We start from the raw sequence: 16,360 nt of genomic DNA, 5'->3' as shown, positions 1-16,360 counted from the left end.
AAAAAAAGGAAGAAGTTTGTCAATTTTTACTGTTGTTACTTTCTGCACTTGAACGTCTTTCAGAAAAAGAAAAAAAAACAAACAAACCGTGGGTTGTCCAGGATTTCTGCTGCATGAGATGAAATGCATATTGCATTAAATTTTTGATGCAACACAGCTGAAGCATGCCAGTGACAATAGAAAACCTCTGTAATGCAGTAAGAAGTTGTTTCTGCCCACAAGCGACCTACGCAGCTGCACCCTCACGTGAGCAACTTTAAATAGCAGTCAAGATCAAACTTCAAAAAGTAGCATGTGAGGAAAATCCACAAACAGACACACACACCACTGACAAGTATACAAGTCCAATTAACATGTTATCAGAGATCATGCTAATATGGAGGGCACTTGCTTATTTACCCCTGGGGCACCTGGGCGCTGCAGGGGTCTAATTCTGCTCCCATCCCAGGAAGGTCATTCTCCCTTCTCAAGCCATGATGGCCACAGAGTAGTGCTTAAATCTGGTAAAATGCAGCCTATAAATTACAGCAGAGGACAGAGGGGTCAGAGCCTGGCATGGAACTGGGCCAGGAGCTATCAATCTGCCGGGGCCAGCGAGGGCGACATCTGTCTCTGGGACTCCCTCACTCTTTTTACTTCTATCTCTGCCTGTCGTTTCCCATCCCTGCTTTTCGGTCTTTTCTTTTCAGCCCCTTCCGTCTTCCCTTTCGTTCCTTTTTCTCACTCCGTGTCTGTCACTGAACAATCTCTCCATGCCTCCATTTTTAGACTGCACCTTCCTTTACAATCTCCGCTCTCCTTCTTTTATATCGCTCTGCCTCTTGATATTCTCTTTTTGTCTTTGTGTGCAGCCCCCACCCAAGCGCTCTCCTCCATGGATCTCCCTTGCCTCTTTTCACGCATTCTCTTACATCATCCCTGTTTCAACATGTCTCTAATTCTGCTTCCCTCTCTCCTGCTCTCTCCCCCCAGTCTCTCTCGCTCTCTCTGTCTAGAGCTCCTTGTCGTTTTACGCACTCTTGCACCATCTCCCTCTGCAGCGATATGTTTTGGTCTATCTGCTCTCCAACCAGCAGGACAGAATAAAGCCTTGATGTACTTTCCCTCAATGTGATGCCAATATCATTTGAATGGTAATATCTGATGGCAAAATGCACATTTTGGAGGGAATGAAAATGGAGCCAGTGGGTATTCAGAAGCAAATACAAATTTGATATACAAATTCAAAGCTGATGTCGTTCAGGATTGTGCAAACTACACATTTTCCCCGAACAGAAAACTGAGCAGTTACAAACCTTTTCTGAAGCAAGTAGCTAACTCATGAAACAACACTTATATATTGCAAAGAGAACAAGTAGTTTTGATATGAGGCTAACTCTGGAAGTCAAAACTTGTCAAGCCTAATTTACAACAAACATGTCTGTTTGGTTGATGCTTTTCCTAGTTTTGTCAGAACATCTTGCACTACATTTGCTACCCAAACCCTCAAAAACTTCCACATAACTTATTAATCATCCTCCATTTTCTGAATCAAACTTGCCTTTGAATAATTGAGGGGGCTCTTTGAAAAGCCCTAACCTCCATTCCCACCTTCCTTTTACAAGTCAACGTGGTGCATTTTTAATTGGAGGGGGCATGAAATAGGCATGAAGGGAGATGGGAAGAAACGGAATTGGAATCAGGGACGCTCAAAACGCGGCAGTCATGGCGCAGCGTATGAGGTTGTATGCAAGCATACAGAGAAGGCTAAATATGCGTCTGGCCTGACAAGTCACACAAGCCCATGAGGTGTTTTCTGCGTGCAACGATAGCACACGGCTCATGTAATCCCTGCCTTAGAATATCCTAGCAGACGGACCTAGATACGCCACTTTGAGTTATGCTTAGCAATTTGGTTGAGAATAAACATCAATTCAACTTCCTATAAAGCATAAATCTCCAAAGCCGAATGATTTGTTTAGTCTATATGAAACAGTCTTGTAGGGGCTAAAACGGTAATTGAAAGTACATGCATTACAGTCTGAAAAAGCTGTGTCTGTTTGCAAGGTAATAGCAATGATTTGCTTTTGTGATATTAAAACCAAATTTAGCCTCGAGAACAATATAAGAAAGGGTCAAAACAGAAACAATATTAATCTATTTGAACGGGGACTGAAAGGAATGAGAGTCCTTTGGAGCCGGATATGTAACAAGAATTAATGCTCGCGGGGTATGCATTAATGGGCCATTGCCACAGTTGGCTGTGACAAACTTTGGTTCTATTTTTCATATTGCTGCTGTGTCATGCTGCTATTTCCTTGTGGAAAGCCTCTGCAGTAGAGAGCTGCAGCTGGGCCCGTTTTTATGAGCATACTGAGATTTTGAATCAGGTTTGGACCCAAGATATATTAGTAAGCATTAAAAAAAGTCACTCTTGAGCACTACCGTGGCTATGATTGAACTCACAGCACTGTAAGCACATGTGGCACTGTGTTTTCTTGTATGCTGATACGCACAGATCCCATAATTCTAAACTGTATGCATATAAAAAGATGATCAGATGACAGATATATATATATATAAAATGCATGTATACCTCGCTTTAAATACACAGGTGCACAGACACAGATATGTGTATTATAAAATTTCCGACCTTAATGCCTCCTGACTGTGCAAAGCTTGATAAAAGGAGCCAGAAGTTCTAATCAAAAAGGCAAAACACCAGCTTCTAACTTCAAAAACAGAAGAGATTCATAATCCTTTGACTGCTGAACAAAAGAAACTATTGTTAAACCTTTTACACTCAACAACCACATATAGAGCGGAGTGCCTGTGTAGTTGTAGTAAGTATTCTAGAAATGAAACTAAATGCAAAATCTAGACAGTTAAACAAAGAAAAAAGACACGTTATATTTATATTTTTATATATATTTTATTTTTATACATGCAGCTCCGTGACCATGCTTTTATATATCATCTCTATCATTTCGAAATACATTAAAATTTTGAAAAACTGAAGGAAACCTTATTAAGCTGAAAGGAAAAACAAAGCTCTTCCTCACAGGAGGCTCTATGATTAGTACTGCAGACTTGAACACAATCAGCAGCAAAACAAAATGAAACTCAAAAACAACATGTAAGACTTTCCAACATTTCAAAATTATTGCATTCTCCATCTCCACAATCGGCCACCGGTGCTTGAAGCAGGGGGCGTGGAAGTAGTATTAAGGGTAGCTAAAAGATCGAGGAGGCCCAAAGCGTCAACTTTTAAAAAATTTACCACAAAGCACAATAATATTTAACTGATGCAAGAGCCTTGAAAACAGAAAACATTTACCTCTCCAAGGAGCACTTGTCAAAAAAAGGTTGTTTTTTTTTCATCCTCTGAAAAAAGAAAAAAGCACACGGGGGCAATGAACACAGCAATAAGAAAGCAAGATTAGGAAACAAAGACAGAAAAAACGCAGATTGTGGCGCAAGCATCTCAGCAATCTTTTTATGAAAAACTAAAGAGCCAAATGTTGTTGAAAGATTTAAGGCATGCTTTATTTGAACTCAGCCCTGGGTTAACTCTGTCAAAACACAAGAAAGCTTTTTATAATGTACATACAAGTCTTTCAAAGAGTCACCTTAAAAACTGTTGGAAACATCTGTCACCGCCACTGACCGCTGTTGGCCACAACTTTATCATGTGGAACAGGTTTGAACCACAAGGCAGTTGTTTTTAATTTCTCTAATTATACAAAATGATGTGCATTGTGTTAGTGGAGGAAAGAAACAGTTATTAGAAAGTATGCTGTTGTTATTAACAAAAATTATTAAAAAAGAAAAAAAAGAAAGTTTGCTGCAGGTTGAATGCTTCATGTGTGTCAGTTGATTTGCATCAATCTTGAGGACATGAAATGAGGTGAACAGGCAGGTGCACAGCCTTCTCTTTACATAATCTCTCTGTGTATGTAAAGGTCAGTGGTTTAATGAGAGGACTGCCGAGGTCAGGGGAGCCAGAGGGCTCCACCTCTCTGACAGGCCACATAACTCCAAACCTGCTGTTAGCATGCTAATCCTTGCACAAGCTCCATGAGCACTGCCTCCTTTGGCTTGGTCAGACCATCTCTCAGTGTGACTAACTGGCTCCCTGCTCGGCCATAAGCCAGCCCCCATCTGACAGTCCCCTCCAATAATAATGGACAACAGAGGCAGCACCGGTTTGACAACAGTCCTCGTGACAAATTAGACTCACTGTACTCCTCATTCTGGCTCCGCCTCTCGATTTCTTCTTGTTGCTTGGCAGTTCTGGGCTCTGCCAGGGCAGTGGGCGCGGTATGGCACCGGTTGTTGAGTTTACTTTGGTATGAAGTGCCTTGCTCTACGACACATGTTGCCTTTCTCCCTGACGAAACACTCGAAATCGATGCGTCTTCATAAATTTGGAGCACAATGTGAGACCTGAGCGTGCATTCTGAACGGCGCTGAGTGGAACACGGGCCAAGGAGACAAGGAGCACATAAACATACACACTCACTCACACAGTCATCCAAAACTGAATGCGAGAGGAGGAGAGGGAAGGATCCCACAGAGAGGATGATGCAACCGGAGTGAAATTTTTCGGCCGGAACGCATGCTGCATTAACGCAGACCTGCAGGACGAAAACACACACCCGTACTTTGTTCTTTTTTTTGTTCAAAGCTAAATTTGGTTTTATTGCCCTATTTTTTTTAAATAAAAATAAATAAAAAATTTATTTTTGCATTCAACAACCTGTAACATATAATTTCCTGAAAAAAGAGATCCTTTCATGTTACTGGCATCATGACTTTCTGGCCTCACTGAGAATGATAAGCCAAATGAGCTGTTCTGTTCTAAATCTGCTTGCCTGACAGATTCAGGTGAAAGAGCTATAATATCTAAAGTGAGGGAATTCGAGAGAACCATAACTCCCTTTATGACCTGCACAGATTATAGTCCCCATCTGCAGCATAAGGCATCTGCAGTATGGGTAAATTTAAACAAGATTACAGTCGGTCATTACACTACATCTCTGCTTATTTGATTTCAATCATATTCCGTCGTAAATATTCAAATAAATTTCTGCAGTATTGATGGACTTATAAAATGGTTTAACAGCCAATCCATTTCTTTTCATTGGGTTAGTAGTGTCTTGTGTAAGTTGAGAAAGCCTTATGAGAGGGTGTAGTCTTGGCCAAAGACCTGTGGCGCCTCGCTTACATCACTTCCCAGGTCAAAACGGACAATTTCGCCCAACTCTAAATGAGTTTTCAACACCTGCCTTGACTTTGAGCAACTCTCCGGCTTTGTAACTACTTTAACTGTCTGAGCCTATGGCGAGAGCCGCTGCTAATGTATTTAGTTTGACCAAGGACAAATATATTACTCACATTAAATAAGCACCAAATGAAACAATGGCCCTAAAACAAACTTGGTGACAGTTGCGTTTGCTAAGAGGAAAGGAAGATGCTGACAATAAAGGTTTGCCAAGAAATACAATGCTGCGTGATGATGTGACAACAGTAAACAGTAGATAACACCTTTGGTTATTAAATGTGCTCCCCCGTATCATCACAGCTCAATTGCCCCAGTGATTATTACACGAAATCAGGCTGATGAATAGTGCTAGCAATCACATCTACACCTGCTCTTCTTGAATGGATCTCCACCTCCCATGCAGCATTGCCAGAGAAAAGAGAAAGGGTTGGCTCTTTGTGCTCGCCGTCCCGTTGTGCTTGGTAGCAGCAACAGCAGCAGCAGCAGCAGCCGGTGACCATTATAAATGGCCTCTATTAGCATGGCTGAGTCGCAGAGGGGAGAGAAATAAAATCATTGGGAGAATGTAGGCCTGCACTGGTGTCCCTGCGCCCGCTACCAAGCTCTGTCGACCTCCGTCCCAAGCTTCCCTCCTCCCAGCTCCCTCCACCCCTCCATTCCAAGGGGACACAATCCTAAAGACTAGATTACTAATGATACATGGGGTCATTATGGGGAAGGTTATGGCAATAGTATCACAGGCACAGCTGACAATAGCAATAAGAGGGGTAGCTTTCTTCAGCGGTAGCATTACCATAGCAAAGGCTGTTCTTTATGCCTGTTGATGTATAGCAGAAAAGGATGAAGGTCTTTTATTTCCTGCCATAGCAGAAAAAGCTGTGTATTATCTCCCTGAAAACCATGCTTATGTCTTTGTTAAAATGCCATGTCTCTGCGAGTAAAGTTAAATGAACACAAAAGTATCCCCAGACAAGGCATTACCATGTTAACAATAACAGTTACCAGCTACGTGCTACATGGAAAAGTGGAGGTAGAACAAAATTGTAAAGTAAATGGCAGTCGATCATCTACAATCTGTGGTTCAAGCTGGGGCTTTGTACTACCACAACCATTACAGAACAAGATGCAATGTCACCGAACACACAAGGTGTCAGTGCATAAAGTGAAGACAAAAGAAGAGCGAAGGAAGGGAAGGAATGAATGGACTCAAGCAATGAAAAGGAGAAAAGATGGAAGAGGACTTTTCTGCTGGACAGTTCTATAGACTTCACTCCACTGGAGCATTTCACACCTTAAAGGGTCATCATGCCCTCAGCTTGATGCTCTCTATTCTGTAAGAGGACAAATGCAAACAGTCTGAAGAAACTGAAAAGAAAGGGGAGAACCACACATATGCGGAAAAGCTGACAGGGAAGCGTAGCAGCTTGAAAGCCAGTTTAAACGTGTTCATACATAAAACTGCTATCAAATTCGTTCAGATGGATTAATTTAATGGCTTACTGTACCTAGTTCATGCGATATTGTGCAGTCTTCAATAAGCCCAGTGTGACGACAGTCGGTCACTTTGCCCGTTATCCGTGGGATGTACTGTCTTTTACTGCTAATTTGGGCATCTTCTACGGAAACCTCAGGGTGCGGGGGGAACGCGGCCTTCAAACAGCTCGCAGTGAGCCAGTGAGCTGGTAAGCCAAGGAGTAGCTGGTGCCTCGAGCTAGTTAAAATATGAGCACAGCGGGGGCTCGCTAATGAAAGCGGGGGCTCAGCCTGGGAAGCAGGACCGTATATCGCAGTTAGGAGACAGTTCTTAGAATCAGCTGGCGAGCCATGCCTATAGTTCTGGGGCCACTGGTGATTAACCGTCCAACAGGGAGTCTCTACTACAGCTGGGCTATTAATAAAAGATACACCCCCCTCCTCCTCCTCCTCTTCTCCTGCCTCTTTGGTTCCCTCAATGTCTGCACACACTCTCTGTCCTCTGGAATTTATTTGTATATCATAATCATTTCCTGACACATGGTGGATGTCACACACATTGTTTGCACGAGGCAAAGGTTCAGGGTGTGTGTGTGTGTGTGTGTGTGTGTGCGTGTGTGTGTGTGTGTGTGTGTGTGTGTGTGTGTGTGGGGGGGGGGGGTGATGGCTTAAAAGGCAAAGGAGAGGGGTCCTGAAAAGTGGCAGCTTACTTTTCACCCTGCGATGTGTCCGGCAGGTATAGCAGATCAATTTGTGACCTCTCACTAGATGGTGATTTCCACAGAATGACTATTCCCGTGAGAGTAGAAAATAAAAATGCAAGGGTAAGGCACCATCATTCATGGTGGAGGACTTCAATTCTTTATATTACACCAGAAGGGCATATAACACTGTTGCATCAAAAGTTTATGATGATTCACTGTCGTCAATTCTATAACAAAGGCAACCCTGACAGGGTCAGTCATTGTTGGTACAGAAAAAGCTATTAAGGCAGTATTTGATTAGAATATTTCAAAACCAGTTAAAATAATACCTCTATATGCAATCTCCACTTTAGTGCGATTTCTTCTTTTTATTTTTATTTTTAAGGGGGAATCACTTCGATCACCCAAACCTGAAACACTGACAAAGGCTTAAATGCTGCACAAAATTACAACATGCTCATAGTCCTTCCACTGTTGCACACGTTCGTGTACATGTGCACACGCACGCCCTCCCTCACTCACTCCCTTCCTCCCCCGCCAACTCATCACAACCCCCACCCAACTACCCCCCAACACACACACACACTGAGCGACTTACAGAATGTATTGCTTTGAGGCAATCAAACAGCCTCCCTGCTATTGCAACGTGAAAACACCAGGTTAATGATCAGGATTCAGCAGAGTGAATGAAAGCACGTTTACAACCGCTGGACTAGATGTGTGAATACTCCCGTGCACACTATAGGAACATTGGTCCTCCTAAAAATCACCCCCACACATATTCATGCCGTCGTGACTCCCGATTCGTGACACTCTTATGCTTGCATATGTGTGTTTAATAGGGTAGAAAATGAAGCACTGATTTTGGGAGCCAGTGACAAGTCAGACGCTGGAAATAATGTCCCCCTCTACGTGCCACAAATGAAACAAAATGAGAATAAACATGCAGAAAAGTAATTCAAGCTCCAGCACTATAGAAACAATTGGCCAACAATTGCGCTGCTCTACCTATTAAATCCCGCATGATTCAGGCTCCCCACTCTCACCAAACGTGTGACAGATTTCACTCTGGCAAAAACAAATAGAGCCATAGGTGTCGCGGGGAATATGGGCATAACCCACCTTTGTGCATGCCCGTGAAGCGGTCTTTGAGCACAGTGAGCTCGTAGATTTTGCCGAACTCCTCGAAGAGGGGCCGGAGGTCCTTCTCATCCAGGTTGCGGGGGATCTGACCGATGAAGAGTTTGATGGCATCGTGGTCCTTCATGGGGATGGTGGCCGGGCATCCCGCCGGGCTGTGGCTGTGGTTTAATCCGTTCACGAGCCCGTTCGTGCTGGCGGAGACCACACCAACACCGTGCACCGTGCCGTCCACCTGCCCGTTGGTTAAAGTTGCCATCTTCGGACCGGCCAGTGAGTTGGGATGGGTACAACAGCAGCAGATGGTAATGGTGGAGTCTCGTTTTACGTTGGAAAAAAGCTGGTGGAAGTCTTGGTCAAAATTTGGTTCCGAGACCAAGCCGTACCAGGGATGGTTCCGCTCTCGTCCTATCAAAGCCAGTATTTACAATGATTTGAAAACACATGAAGCATTTGGCGAAGACGCATATCAAAAGCGCGCAGTGCCGTTGGTCCCGGTGGAGGCTTTGATTCCTTATATTTATGTCCTAACCAATAACTCGTTCATTGATTTCATAAAAGAGAGAGAGAAAGAGAGGGAAGAAGAAGGGGGAGGGAGAGAGAGAAGAGAGAGAGAGGGAGAGAGACCAAGAGCGTTCACTGTCTATTTACACCCACGTTCCTTCGTCCCAGCTTCTTGGCACCCTTTTATTTTTTTGCATTGAGGAGTCTGTATGGGTGTCTTCTCGGTTTAAACGAACAGGGTCGGTTCGATCTCTGCCAGAACAGAGGGGAGGTTAGAATAAAGGGGGGCGCTTTAAACTCGGCATATATAAACCCAGCATATTTCTGTCCCCCCCCTTTTCTTCGGCAAGTAGACAATGGTACATTCCACCGAGGGGAGAGGGTCTATAAATAGAGAGATATAGAGAATACGGTCCTTTGTGCTCCTACTCAGAGCAAATAACTACACTTTCAAGAACTTAAGAATGCAATACTTGGGTGATTGACACACACTCACACACACGCAGATACACACAGACAAAGACTCACACACAGTTTTTATCAGGAGTAATAAGCCGTACAGCTATTTTCAGAAATGTACCTACTATTAAGTGAAAATAAACATTGACCACAAATTGATGGTGTCTGCGGTTAATCGGAGGTTTATTTATTGTTTTGTGTGCTTAAGTCACTCTGCATATCTTTCATCCACCTTCCTCATCCTCGGCGGCAGCAGCAGCGAGTCGCTGCATCCTCGCTTCGCTCCAGGACGATGGACAGCTCCGTGGTGCTGAAACACAGCCTTACAGGCGAAGCTCAAAAATACACGAATGGAGAATTCCTCGCACGGCTTCGACTGTTCGCTGTTATCAAAAGCAAGCACAGCTTTTTGCAGCGGTTTAGACTACGCATTATTATTACTTTCTTCTGCCGTTTCGAAAGTCACACCGAATAGATTATTTCAATTTCAGAAAGGGGAAGTCTGTGAGCACCGCCGAGTGGCGTAGAGAGGGGGCACAAGGAAGAAAAAAAAAGAAGAAAAAAAGCCATTCGGGTTATTTCAGGTAATGAAGACAATGGGGACGACGACGACGACGACTACATTTTGATTCCATTTACACCAGAAATGAGCTCAAAATCATAAAAAAGAAAGAAAAAATATATTTCCTGATCATTTGTTGATCATTTGATGAACTAAACATTCACTCAGCTTCTTCATCCAATCGTTTTAGCTTACGAGCCTGAAGGCATCAACAAATCTGAATTTAAATAAAACCGGAGGCCTTATTCTGATTATTTTGGCAATCCTTCATCATAAAATTGACAGTTTGAGCGAGTTAGGTGTTTACACATTTCCCATTGAAGGCATGCACCAATTGAAGGCGTGCTTATGTCTGTGATAAAAATGGACTAAACAGAATAACCTCTGTTATATAACAGCAAGTATCATCTGATTCAAACTACCGCAAACGGAAATCTGCGACGTTACACGGGAAAGGTGCAACGGCGGTGGATTTGAACATTCACTGTAACCAAAACCTCAGCGGAATATAAGATCAGATTGGTACATCAGCTTCCTATTAGCTTGGACAACGACCTCTCAGTGGGATAATTACCATTCCTGGTTGTTTCCTTTGGGAGTAAGTACATGTTTATCTGTATCCCCAGTGGAGAACAGCAACACCCGGGGTCTTGTTAGTGTTTAAATGATAAGAATGCTGATAATCCTGTTTGAATCCAATCTGATGAAAGCCATTTTAGCGGTCAGCAAAGCAGAATGTTAACGATGAATAACTCACGGTGAAGTTAAGCTCGCTGGCTCTTGGCAGTTGTGTCTGCTGGACACTCCTTTTAAATAGAATGATTCAGACCCATTACCTCACAGTGGGCCCTTGGGGGACTGCCATGCGCGCAGCCATATGTACGCCGAGGTGCCAAAGTAAGGCCAGGGTATGACTCTTAAAATTCGTACTGTGCTACGTTGTTTTCCTCTTTTTTTGGGAGGGGGTGGGGTGGGGGGATGTGTGGAAACCCCACCCGACACCCCGCCCAGAAATTAGCTAACCATTAAATAACAAAAGACACACTCTCACGGCGACACAGCGCCTCTCTCACCTCTTTCCGCTCTTCCGCCAGCTAAATGGCCCGGTAATATCATCCCGTTCTCACGGCATGACCGAGCCCCAGCAGTTGCGGGGGTGGTGGTGATGGTGGTGGTAGTGGAGAAAGGAGGGGGGCCGGGGGTGGGACTTGGCTTTCTTTGGCATGACACTGTGCTCTGCTCTCCAAGCTTTCCCTCGGGGCCACACTCCATTCACCACAGCAGTCCTGTCTGCGCTCACGCCTGAGTTACCTGCAGCAATATTTTTTAATACAGGGGTGAAATGGGAGGGCACAAATCATTGTAATTATGTTCAGTGGGTACTGTCGCGATGATTACGCAAGGTATGGCGCCACAACGGGTCCCTCGTGGTCGGCTTCGTCACACAACCTACCTGAGAGGTAGTGGAGAGGCTGCGGTGGCTGAGCCCATCGGACTGATGACACGCAGTTAGCGAGAAAGACGTGTTACAGCGTGTCTGTGCACTCCCCAAATGGCACTTATTCCAGTCCATTTGGGTATACTCAAATACGACTGTGTAGCTCTTGCAAATCCTTTCCGCAATACTCAAAGCACCCAGTCTGTCAGACAATTTCCACATTTATTTACTGTTATTTTATACCCCCCTTCATATTTGTTTGAAGCAATGGAATTATAATTAAGTTTTCAGTGCTCATTAGCAAAATAAATCAAGACTTGGACTGTTAATATTTACAGCCTCACAGATTGCAATTGTTTAACAGCAACAACAAAAAGGCTTTTAAACACAGGAATGCTGACTGAGATAAGCCTCTATCCACGGTGCTGAAACTAGTGGGAAGGCAAGCAAAGCGTGCCTCTGTCCGTGGTGCTAAATTTAATACAGCACAACGGTGGCAAGTGTTGCTCTTTAATAAGACAAGATGCCCCGATAAATTCTCGGTGACAAAGCTTAAGGCCTTGGAGAAGAATCTATAAACAAGGTGTAGATAATCATATGTAGAAATGCCATTTCTCTCAAAAGATTCCTCTGAGCTCAACAAAAGAGGTCACTCTATCCCTCAGAAGATGGCTATTTTGCCTAGGAATATTGCTTCAATTTTCAGTTTCAGCACTGTAAACGGTTGCAGCAAGGCAAATAAATGAAAAGGGAAATGAAGTAGCCAAGTTACACAAATAGATTGATAATCTGCATTGGGCACCGTAAAGTGCTCTGGCGTTTTCAATATTACCTATTCTGCATAGTAATGTCTTTTCTCACCTCTCCTTCATATGGGACAAAGTTCTAAATCTCCTTTAGCCTTGGGACACTCGGGCTGTATATCACCTCTCAGTAATTTAGTAGGAAGAGCACAAAGGAATGAGGAAATGGCAGGCGCATGACTGAATGCTCAAAAAGTTTAGCGGGACAAGAAGGGCAGGGGGGGTCCTCTTTAACTTGATTAGCAACAATTTGTTAGAGATTGGAAGGGATGTGCCAGGAACAAAATTACTGCAGTAGTTTCAAATGTGCATCTTTTGAAAATGACACTGTGTTCTTGGCATAAGCCGGATCTATATCTACATATATACAGATACCTATAGCTATAATATCTATAATATTATGATTGTTTAAAATGTATTTATTATATGCGAAGATTCCAATCTAACTTACACATAAAACTATAGGTTTACTATGTGATAAATAAGGGGAGCTATAAATGTTAAGCACTTATTATGCAAATGCATATATACAAAAATAGCTGCTGATCCGGAGACAGAGAATTCGTTAATTTCCAGAGGGGGGAAAAAAGCATTTTGTTGGGTCATGTGTGGAGTGAACAGTCTTCCAGTGGAAGTTTGTTGACACAGGGATGAGAGGCGGTGACTTATCTCCCCTTAGGCAAAAACAAACAAGGCCACAAACACATTCAATAACACATTAAACCTTTGGAATTATCTGCAAAGCGGCCTTGCAGCAGATGTGTGGCCTAAACATGTCTTAAAACCTTTGTTTAGTTTAAGACACAACAGGAAATTATGAGCTTGATAGAGCTTTATAAAACTACATCCACATACATTTAGACCTTGTTTTGCATAATTAAACACAATAATGTAAGTATGCGAATCACATTCCACTCACCATTGGGCGATAAAAACCAAGAGTGCAGCTTAGTTTATACAGTGCCACCATACTTGATATGACCAGGAATATAATCCCTGTTGCTCTGTAAGAACTGGTAAATTAGTGGATTACACATATGCCATCATAATCTCAACAGGGTGCTATTTTTTTTTATTAAGATAAATCCTGTAGATTTGCGAATTGCTGGATCTCAAGGGGCTCTTACTATGTGGAGCAATGAGGTGTGTGTACCTCTTGCCCCTGCAGTTATACCTGGCCTGCATTGGAAAGAGATTAGCGCTGTGACATTTGACATGGGTAGGCGTCTCTGCTTGTGCCGAGCGCCGGCTGCACAGATCAGCCATGCTGACAGCTCTTCTCCTTGACTGACTAGCTGCCCTGAAAACACACAAGCCTCTTTACAAACACCAGCTTCTTGACAACATCACCTATACACTCGATTGCACCGTGCACATTCCTACCTTTGACACCCACGCACACGCACGATTTCGCGCTCATAAATGTGACATATAATTAACCTAATTCTATTTCGTGTTCTTGCTGACTATAAAACTGGCTTGTTGGATCTGATGTCATACATGATACATGCAGTCAGTCATCATAGACCGAAAATGACTTCATTTACTCGCTGCTGTCTGAATCATGCAGCACCAAAATCCCATTTCCACCACAACAGATCAATTCCACAGAGAGGTCACGAGGTGGGATGAACTCTGACCCCTGGCTTTGTCGGTGCACACTGATGATACTCCGAGGGCTTGCCCCGGTTGTCAGGGTGATGTGACACCTCAGTTCTAGATAGGCAGCCATTTTGGGGCCACAATTTCCAACTCCAGTTTGTCATTAATTGCTCTGGGAAGGAAAACAGGACTCATAGGGGAGCACGATAACACCTGGCTGTTTGGTATACCCATGGGCAAAAAATGTCTTGAGAGAAGATGAGGTGTAGTGTATGTATCACTGTGTGTGAGAATACGTTTTGAACATGTGGCCATTTTTATATTGTATTTTCTACACATGCATACATTTAAATATCTGGAAATATCACGGTGGTTGCCAGAGAATATGAATATAAGCCTAACATGCCAAAGCAAATATGAACCTGTGGCACTACTCCCTTAAATTAAACCTAACCTTACCCTGACCTCAAATCGAGGGAATTCGTGAATTAGATTTTTGCCATGTTTTTAAGAGAATTTTAAATAATTCATTAAGTGTACACAATGTGATCAAAAGTATTGAGGTCATAGCTCTTAATGTTTGAATGGTTGGTGTATAAACTCTGCACTTATCTATCCCATTACAAATTTCTAAAAGAATGATTCATTCCCAAGCAATTGATGACGCCTTATTTTATAACCAAAGAATTCTATGGTGTTCTACATATTTTCTTTTTACACTTTTAGCACCAGTAAACCAGCAATTAATATGCTGAAACAGCAGATGTCTGATTCAACAGGTCAAATAATTCTGCATAATTACAATGCATGTCTAACCTCAGGTATTAAAAAATCCAACATGGGTGAAATCTTAAGAATTATAACTTAAAATGTCAGCTTCAAAGGTTTCAGTCTTGGTTGATTTGACACAACCTGTAGTTAAGCTACTGGTGGTAAAAGCAACAGCACTTTAAAACAACAGGTCAAACAATTCTGGGGGGAGCAAAACAAGCTAGTCCACAAATTATAGCCATTTTTCCATCATTCGGCGAAAACTGTGATCTGATTTTATGCTGCACACGGCATGAGCCTGCGAACAGCAAAGCGCAGCGAAAGTTGGTTACCTCACCGAGACGTCGCCTGCAGCTCTTCATCTAACAGCTCACTGCGGTTTCTCCCTCTTGTTCCATTACTCCGTGCAATATTTCAAACTGATCTGCTGTCAAAAATCGCAGAAAGTGACTGTTGTCTTGTTTTGCAGTCAGTGGCAGATTACTTAATAAAAAAGGTCAACTCATGTTTCCACGGTGAAATGCTTTTAATGTGAAGCTGCAGCAGTAGGAAATGTTTGGTTTACATTAGCAGTAACTTAATACAGCATTTCCCCCTGGAAAGACACCGCAGACATGCTGCTCATAATACTACAAATGCATCAATATTGCAGTACTTTCATTTGCTGGCAGCTGTACACTCTTGTTACCTCATTCAGCAATAAACAGTGTCACACGAGACACCCATAGTCATAAGACTGAAACTTTAAAATATAGTATTTCATATTAGATAATCTCCCACTGAACCCATTTACATGTCTAAAATCATATATACACTCACCAAACATGATATCAGTTACTTCCTGCTAGCACTGTGTTGGGGTCCCTTTGGCCTTCAGCATTGTTTATACATTCAAAAAAGTGATCAAAACATTCCTCAGAGAGTTTGGTCCATACTGAAATGACATCATCAAACAGTTGCTGCAGATTTGTTTGCTTGCATGAAGCAAGTCTTCCCTTACACCACATCGCAAAGGTGCTCTTTTGTATTGAGATCTCCTTTTGAGTACAGTGAACTCACTGTCATGTTCAAGAAACCAGTTTAATTGATATGGTCAGCTAAGATACTCAGGTAGATTATAATCTTTATGCCAAATTCTAACCTTACCGTCTGAATTTTGCAGAAGAAATTTACACTCATCAGATCAGGCAATGCTTTTCCAATGGCAGTCAGTGTGGTCTTGAAAGTAATAAGTGGTTATTTCAGTTACTGCCTTCCTATAACCTCTTTGGAGTTCAGCTATTCTCTGACTTTTGGCATCAATAAGGCATTTTTTTGTCCAAAGAACCGCTGCTCACTTGATGTTTTCTCTTTATTTGGACCATTCTCTGTAAACCCTAGAGATGGATGTGTGGGAAAATCCCAGCAGTTTCTGAAAAAAATCAAACTAGCCCATCTGGCATCAACAACATATCAGGTCCAACGTCAGTAAATCACCTTTCCTTCCTATTCTGATGCTGAGTTTGAACCTCAGCAGGACATCTTGTCCATGCTACATCTCTATATGCATTGAGCTGGTGCCTCTGGGTTGCCTGATTAGATATTTGTGTTAAGCATCTCCAAGGGTGTACCTAATGATTGGCTGGTTAATGTATGTTTCAT

At 42.7% G+C, this 16,360-nt stretch overlaps 1 protein-coding gene across 11 annotated transcripts in view; it reads right to left on the bottom strand.

Moving 5' to 3' along the window:
* celf4 (CUGBP, Elav-like family member 4) overlaps positions 1-9,347 on the bottom strand; it is a 93,895-nt gene extending 84,548 nt beyond the window's left edge. For 5 of the 11 annotated variants that reach the window (XM_085160596.1, XM_085160598.1, XM_085160604.1 and 2 more), the window contains exon 1: positions 8,563-9,345. In XM_085160596.1, coding sequence (XP_085016722.1) covers positions 8,563-8,839 — 277 coding nt within the window. In that variant the 5' untranslated portion in view covers positions 8,840-9,345. Of the gene's footprint in view, positions 1-8,562 lie in introns of all 11 variants that reach the window. The other 6 variants (XM_085160597.1, XM_085160601.1, XM_085160607.1 and 3 more) reach the window with 3 other exon arrangements.
* Positions 9,348-16,360: the final 7,013 nt, after the last annotated feature.

This window comes from Neolamprologus multifasciatus, chromosome 5, assembly GCF_963576455.1.
Source record: "Neolamprologus multifasciatus chromosome 5, fNeoMul1.2, whole genome shotgun sequence".
Classification (NCBI taxonomy): domain Eukaryota; kingdom Metazoa; phylum Chordata; class Actinopteri; order Cichliformes; family Cichlidae; genus Neolamprologus; species Neolamprologus multifasciatus.
This window is presented reverse-complemented; position numbering and strand designations above follow the sequence as displayed.